At 39.3% G+C, this 8183-nt stretch overlaps 2 protein-coding genes across 8 annotated transcripts in view; both read left to right on the forward strand.

Moving 5' to 3' along the window:
* Positions 1-4118, forward strand: part of gria3a (glutamate receptor, ionotropic, AMPA 3a) — a 63021-nt gene extending 58903 nt beyond the window's left edge. The window contains exons 14-16 of one of the 6 annotated variants that reach the window (XM_048231448.1): positions 586-700; positions 2212-2459; positions 2594-4118. In XM_048231448.1, coding sequence (XP_048087405.1) covers positions 586-700; positions 2212-2457 — 361 coding nt within the window. In that variant the 3' untranslated portion in view covers positions 2458-2459; positions 2594-4118. Of the gene's footprint in view, positions 1-585; positions 1783-2211; positions 2460-2593 lie in introns of those variants that run through there. The other 5 variants (XR_007192172.1, XM_048231438.1, XM_048231458.1 and 2 more) reach the window with 5 other exon arrangements.
* A 1831-nt stretch (positions 4119-5949) lies between these two features.
* The window catches only part of nlgn3b (neuroligin 3b), a 16668-nt gene continuing 14434 nt past the window's right edge, over positions 5950-8183 (forward strand). Inside the window, exon 1 of one of the 2 annotated variants that reach the window (XM_048231512.1) lies at positions 5950-6113. The gene's annotated coding sequence lies outside the window, so the exon portion shown is untranslated. Of the gene's footprint in view, positions 6114-6156; positions 6539-8183 lie in introns of those variants that run through there. The other variant, XM_048231503.1, reaches the window with a different exon arrangement.

An 8183-nucleotide genomic window follows, 5' to 3' on the forward strand; every position in this document is an offset into this window, starting at 1 on the left:
CAAACCAATCTGGTTGCATTATACGAGGGAACACTGCTTATCAGAACAAAGTAGGTAGGCCTACCACACAGAATCATAGATAAGACGTTTAGATCTTCAATTAGAATATTATGATATTGGGCTACTTTTTTGTAAGACCTTGGCTACCACCTTTAAACAACAACAACTATTAGGAAACGTGAACATCTCTCTGACTGCTGGTTTTGTTTGTCTGTTAGTCAAGAAAGGGTTCCTGTAGGATCTAACTTGCGAAATACCGGTTGAAAAAAGCTACATGGATCAATTAATATTTACGAGTTAACACTGCATTTTCTCTCCATATATCATTCTGTTATTCTAGTTGCTGTATCAATTCTTCTCTTTTGGAACAGTGTGTGCCGATTACTCAAAGCGATAGAGGTAGTGCCTGGCTCTCTAGGGTAGACCTCCTGTCTGAAAGGTAACATAGTTTTACTGCTTGCTGTCTGTGATGTCATCGGGCCAGGTACCCTGCATTATCGCTTTGTCTAAAGTCTAAAGTAGTCAAAACTTGAATAACATAAAATAACATAATACAATGTTATTTATGTTATTTCCCACGTGAAGAACTCCTGTAAACCTTGCAGTATTGAAACTCAGTGAACAAGGCATCTTAGACAAGCTGAAAAACAAATGGTGGTACGATAAGGGTGAATGTGGAACCAAGGACTCGGGAAGCAAGGTCAGTCGCTGCAGGTCTTTCTGTGCTAACTGCATTCTGAATTTCATTGTTCATACACATAGTGTTTTATGAATGCAAACATAAAGAGATACACACGGATGAATAAGACATGGATTGCAAATGACCCCCATTATTCATTTATTCACACCCTTCTCTCTTAAGATGGGACATGGCAGTCTAAGAAGTGACAAAAAGGCCTCTTAACTTGTAATATTATTGCCATTCTTTCAAGTAATCTCTTGATTTGCCCACACACATAAACTGTTGTGATTGATAGTGGAACAGCCACAGCATGCCTTGGAAGAAATGTTAAGTATGTAATCATTTTGTTATTACCAAACAGACACCATTTAGATAAGAATCTGAATTAGAACCATTTTGCTGAAGTGATATTTGCCAAACCCTCATTGAGAATTTATTTATAGGTGTCCTTACTTATTTGCGTGGCAGTTGAATATATCAAATCCTTTAACATTATGCAGTGTGAACGAGAGACAAGTCTCCTTAATCTGATACAGCACAAACGTAGCGTCTGCCAGACTCCAGCAGGTGACTAGGTGCTAGAGAGTGGAGCTTGGCAGAGGTGTTTGGAGGTGAACCGTCATAATAAGTAGACTTGCTCATCACTCTCCATGAAGTTAATGCATTTGATAAATCAGTCTTTAACCCTCTGGGAGACTGCAGGGGTCCCATCCTCTCTCTCTCAGCGTCCCTCTCTCTTAGACAAGGCTCTAGCCTAGGCCACCTTCTTAGGTGGAATCCACAGAAGCTCTCATAGGGTTAAAATGCAAATGGTAAATCTCTTATAAATATATTCCAATATCTGGGGGTTCGGGAGTTTGCAACAGCAAAATGGTTGTAATTCACCTCATCAAAGCCTGTGACTTTACACCTTAACTGTGTAGGTAAAAAAAAAAAAAACTAACAAACTAGGCCCTGTGCACAAGCAGGACAGTAAAAGTGAGGTTAACGTTATAGTTCAGAAAGGGATTGACCTGTTAGTTACTGACCCGCTTCCGAAAACAATGACTTCAGAGGAGATGATTACTGTACTTTTATTTAAGCTGTTACTGTTATTTCACTAAAAGTGTTCTTGTTTAAAGCCCCAGGGCTTCTCTTTGAGGACAGTGTAGTTAATAGAGCTTATCAGTGTCTCTTGGCTTTGGGGTACATTTGGAGGGCATGTGTGGAGGAAGAGGCTATGCCTTTTCGAACTCAGTTTAGCATTATAGAGGGTACTTTGATAGAAGAAGCATCTCAAAATGATTCACTGATAAATGCCTGTAATGTTATCAGTTATGATTTATATCTTTGCATCATTTTGCATAGATCAGCTTGTTATTGATCCCTCGATCTGAGGTTAATTTATTGATTCCTTACAAAGTAAAAATGTGTTTCCTGGGACTTGTATTAGAGTTATTTAGGTGGGTGGGTGGGGGTTCCTGTGTTGTTCTAATACTGCTTCTGTGTTGCCCTTGAGAGTGCCTGATGAGTGTTGTCTGCCCCCCCAGGACAAGACCAGTGCCCTGAGCCTCAGTAATGTGGCTGGAGTCTTCTACATCCTGGTGGGGGGACTGGGCTTGGCCATGACCGTGGCCCTGGTGGAGTTCTGTTATAAGTCCCACCAGGAGACCAAAAGACTCAAACTAGCCAAAAATGCTCAGAACTTCAAACCTGCTCCTCCGGCAAACACACAGAACTTTGCTACCTACAGAGAGGGTTACAACGTGTATGGGACAGAGAGCGTCAAGATCTAATGGTACACTCAGGAGATTATAATTTTGTTCCTTGTGGATTAGAGTGTGTTTATATGAATTGTTTTAGTAGTGGTAATGGATATAGTCAAACATGTCTCATCATCCAAATAATGCATTGCTTTATGTTCTTTTAAAGCAGGTGACTGCAGAGAAAGAGACCTGGTCAGTTTTGACCCCCCAAAAAGCCCATGGTGAATTGATGCCAGCAGAGTCTGAAGTTGCCTAACCTGATGTGAAAATCAGATCGTACTGATGATGCAACACGACTTGAATCATGGGACTTGAAGTCTCTCAGTGCCTTACCGCGCCTACTGCGTCAGAGCAATGCAAACTGTCACCCAACAGGAATCCCAACAAGAGTAAAAAATGAGAGACAAAATCCTATATCAATGAAACATTCACCTATTAATACAACATTTCTGCATACATTCATTTTTCAAAGAGGAAAAAAACAGTAATCTCGAGAAATTCCATCTTTTTCTCGGACACATAAGAATGAAAGCTTCACTGCTGAAAGCTTCACTTTAAATCATCATAATCTCTTTTTAGCCATATTTTAATCAAGAAAATATTTAATGAAGTTATATTGTGTTGCTTCATTTAACATTACTGTCATCTTGATGATTTAATATAAATATACGTGTAACATTATAGTTTATTTTATTAAACTTAGGACAGAACATTTCTAGAATAAGAAGCATAGAGAGAAACTTAGAGGTATTGCTACCCCAGTTGTTGTTTTCCAAACTACAGTATATGTTATTTCCCCCATATTGATAACAAATTCGACTCACTGGCTCACACATGTATTGCTTAATGTTTATGACACCATTATGAAAGCAGACTACAGTACGCTACCTAATTTGTCAGCTGCTAAAAAGAATAAAGTTAAAAAATATCTATATTATTATTATTATTACTTTGGTGCCATATTGTCATTTGGGCATATGGTTGAAATGTGCAGTTTATATAAAAAAAAAAATGGTTAAAATTGTGTGTGTCAATGACATGATTATTCTTGCCAGTGAAAGAAATTATCCATGCACTGATGAGAATTAGCTGATACAAGAGACAGTGCAATGACTTGACAATGATGTCCTACTCATTCTCTAAAACTGAAAGGGGGCATATGTTTTTATTTTATTTTTTATTTTATTTTTTATTTCAACATGTATTTTCATGTATCTCCTGTGTACAAAGAAAGAAACTGGAAATAACAGAATCAGTCCTTAACGACTTTGTGATTTTTAAAATATAAAAATATAGCTATAATTCTGTGAAATACAAAAATGTACAAAGAGAAGACCGAAACGACAAAATGTAAAGACAAATACAGTATAGTTTTGTAAATGAAGGAGAGTTCTTTATGTATGTGTATATTCTTTAGCTGATTTTCTAGTGAAGCCATTTTCCTCTGTCCATTCAATCGATCTTCAATGCATGTGAACACTGGTGACTGTGCTTTCACCAGGACATGACTTCTACTGATCTGCAGACCCTAAGACTTATCTGAACGTACTGATCTTCAGCTCTCATCCACCTCAGCACTCTAAAGCACTAGTCATGTCAGCATTGCAACTCACAGGCCTGCATGTGTGGAGTAAGAAAGCCTCACTATGAGACGTTTAGTACATTTTGTAAATAAAATGACTTTAAGACAATCCTGTTTCCATATTTTGCTTGGACTCTCTGTTGAAATGAACGCTGAAATGCAATTATAGTGTCTTTACTTTGTGGCTTAGGAGTCTGAAAAAAATGTTTCTTGTTGTTGTGGTGTCTTAATGGTAGTTTAATCTCAGCTCTCTGCAGACCACACATTGAGTAAACCTTCTCATAGTATCATTCACTAGCTTTACTGATAACTGATAACACACTATAATACAATAGAATAGAATTAGACAGAAAGACAGTATATACTTACCGATAACACGCTATAATGCAATCGAATAGAATCAGACAGAAAGACAGTATATACTTACTGATAACACACTATAATACAATCGAATAAAATCAGACAGAAAGACAGTATATAGGCCTACTTACTGATAGCACAATAATACAATAAAATAGAATCAGACAGAAAGACAGTATACTGATAACACCATAATACAATGTACTGTAATAGACTCAGACAGAAAGACAGTATATACTTTGTTGTTCTGTCACATCGCTCTAATGTGTTGATGTCACTGAGATCTCCATTCGACAAAACAGAACAAGCAAGCAAGGGAGAAATATGAAATGTACTTCCATTTTCTTTTCCTTTGTTATGTCAGTACTTCATATTATGTAAAGATAAGAAACCACATCTTATATTGCGGTATTTCCACCTCAACCTTGACTGTGGGAGGGGGGTTAAGTAATAGCCTCTGTGAGGGTTGGAGGAGGAGGGTTGTAATACTATCTGATGAATGTATTTTGGCTCTAAAATCATACAAATTGCATTATGGATGTAGCTCAAATATTTAAGTTTTGTGATGATCCGAATCACGTATATGATGGCACATGGACAGAAAGAGAGAGGGTGTTATTCTGGGCGTTCTCAGCCAGTTACATGATACTGCATCCAAAGTAGCGATGTACTAGGGGGAAAAAACACATTTCAGAGCACATCTTAAAACTTTTATGACATATCTATTATTAATTGTGCTGATTTTTTCTGTAGCTCTTAAATCAAAGTGTTACACTTGTAGAAGTTGACCCTGTTTTTTAATGCATGACTTGATTTTCAAAGTGGTCCATGATGGGATGGGTCGAAGTGGTAACATTTGTCCAGCTGTTGTACCCCAAACCACCACTGGAGGACACTGCTGATTTGATGGGAACCGTCACAGTAGCTTCAAATCAGAAGGTAGGAGGTATAGAGTTACCTTCCTACTTTGTATCAGCATCAACAACAACAACAACAACAACAACCCAGTGGAGAGAGTATGAGGATCAGAAACGCGTTCATGTTGCTTGACCACAGAGTAGCCTACATATTTGGAATATACACACGTGTAGGCCTTTCTTCTGCACTGCACATCATTTTGCTGTCTACTAATTAGGCCTAGTTTAACATCAGCAACAATAATTGTTATAATAACCATCATCATCGCAATGGAAACTGTGGAAAGAAGCAAACCCAAAGATGGTGAGCAATTTAAAATCCCCCTAGAACTAGGCTACAGCCACAATTCCCTAAAATTCCTTAAACCAAGAAGCTGTGGTACAAAACATATCACTAGATTACATTACAAATTGTAGAAGTTGGGTGCAATTTTAGAAGTTATATAATGACTATTTATTTTGTTGCCTCCAAGCAATATATTTCCTCGTCTTTTAGGGACAGACGAGCTCCTCTGTGGTTGAAATTCATGGAGCAAGGTTCTCTTTTTACTGTCCAAAAGCTGTTCTCCACTAGATGTCACCAAACAACTAGGCTACAGTAACTCAAGAGCCCGCATCCTTTCACTAGCCAATCACCATGGCATCCATGGACTGCATAGGCTTAGAGGCTCTCATTTCCCTGTGTAGGGAAATTAACAGGCAGACAGACTTAAATGGAAATGGACATAGGCTCTAACCTGTTTTATCCTAAAAAATAGACTGCTGTGACATGGAATGGACTATCCTCTCCAGAAGATGGACTAAAGCCTGAATCTTATCATGAAATTGTAACTCCCATAATTAATATAATGTAGTCTGGTATGTCTGCATTGTGATGTAATCAATTATTCTTACTCGTACAAATCCTACAGACGAATGCTCGCCGTTCTTCGTTTATTCACGACTGCTAGTAATAACACGCGTGTCCGCCCTCACCGTTGCTTAGAAACGCGCATGGTTGCTGGTGCTCATGAACGACCTTGCGTCCGTGCCCGCGCGCGCGCACCCTTAAAACAGATCTACTAAGATAGACGTTAATTAAAAGGAAGAAGGCACAAGGATTTATAAGATAATCGACAGAAGCATCGCTAATGGGCTGTATGGATGATAATGAGATGTGATCCTATGGTTTGTTTTTGTGAAGAGACAGCCTCTAGAATTATGTCGACATCGTTTGGGATTAAGACCAGACATGGGATGAAGAACGCGGCAGGTAAACTGAAATGGTCTTGTTTCCGTGCTCAGCCAGATTGAAACGATTGCAGGTTCTTTGCAATCAAATGAACTGTAGGGAACGTGGTAACAATGTATCTTCTGTCTGAATCACTGACTAGGCTATACAAGGGAAATACTTTGATATTGCCTGCAAGTGATCATTTTGATTGAACAAAGGTGGACGTATGATGAAATCGTATGATTTACATTGTGTTGCGTGAGAGAAAGAACTGCAATTGTATCACTTGTCGTTGTGCTGACCGATATGTATTGCAATTACACATTTTACAACCACTATAGCCCGTGGTAGTAATGGGTAGACTATAGCGCACGGCATCCTGAACTAGGCATCAAAAGAGGGCGACTTACCTTCGTACTGCATCTCACCGCGCGCGGGTGGGTTTCGGGTTTAATGAAAGGATTGGGTCTGTAAAGCCTACGCTCGTTTGGATTTTTAGGTGACATTTCATTTGGTGATCTGCAGGGGGTATAAACGCATCTTGGTTGCATCTCACTCTTGGCTGGTGGTGACATCCTAAATAAAATATTTTGCCGAACTGGTGGGCCCGCGCGCATCACCATATTGCACACATTCTTCTATGGATGTATCGTCTATCAGTGTGTGGTGTAACCAGATCTATTAACCTGTCAGATTTAATGGCTCACTTTGTTTTACTGTTCATGTGTTTATACTGATTTGTAGTTTGATTTATTTGAGATCAGCACCTGTTGTGGAGTAAATGAACAGCTCACGTCCGTCCTGCCCATAGGATGGACAGTTGTGATTCTGAATGAATGTCCACGTTTACGTCGTCATATAACACTGTGCTCTGAGCAGAAATGGCCAGGTAAATCAATATGCCTAAATATGTTGCCAAAAATCTAGGTTAGCTGTCGACTGACTGTTATTGCTCAATTTGCTTTTCATTTTCATGTTTTAGCATGCCGGTCTAATATTAGTTTAAAACAGGTTCAATATGGCATCAATTCGTGTGACCTCGCTAGTTCTTAATGCAAATGCTATTCAGGACAGGTCGCACCGAGGACTGTGCGTGAATGCCATGTTTTCATAATTAGATACATCCGCATAATTTATCCTCCAAAGATCTCCCCATAGCATTGCGCTTAAGTAGCGTAATTACAGGAAGGAGGTTCTTACCTATTGGTATTCATGTCTCGCTTGGTACTCTCCACCGTCTCCCCCGCCGTGCGTCCAAGGAATACACACACACACACACACACACACACACACACACACACACACACATACGCACGCACGCACACGCACACCTCTGAGCAGTCAAGACAGCTTTTAACGCGCGTTGGCCGAACCTCTCTAGGATTCCTGCAGTAGGTATATCTCTTGATAAACGCGTTGGTGAGACATAAACCTGAATAGCCACTTGTCCAATATCTAGTGCCAAATACAGACGAATGAGAATTTAATGTGGGCAGCCTCTCAGCGCTTTGATTCGAAAATGTTTTGAATGCAGGTGAAAGCTAACGATGTTTGTCGGCAGCTATTTGTTTTCTTTCGTGGGGTCTGAATTATTTCTCTTGTGAGTTCTGCCTGTGCCAAGCGGTACTGTCAATAATATTATCAGTCGCTCACCCGAGGTATTGTTGCATTCTATACCAACAAG

Source organism: Alosa alosa, chromosome 2 (genome assembly GCF_017589495.1).
Source record: "Alosa alosa isolate M-15738 ecotype Scorff River chromosome 2, AALO_Geno_1.1, whole genome shotgun sequence".
NCBI classification, from domain to species: Eukaryota; Metazoa; Chordata; class Actinopteri; order Clupeiformes; family Clupeidae; genus Alosa; species Alosa alosa.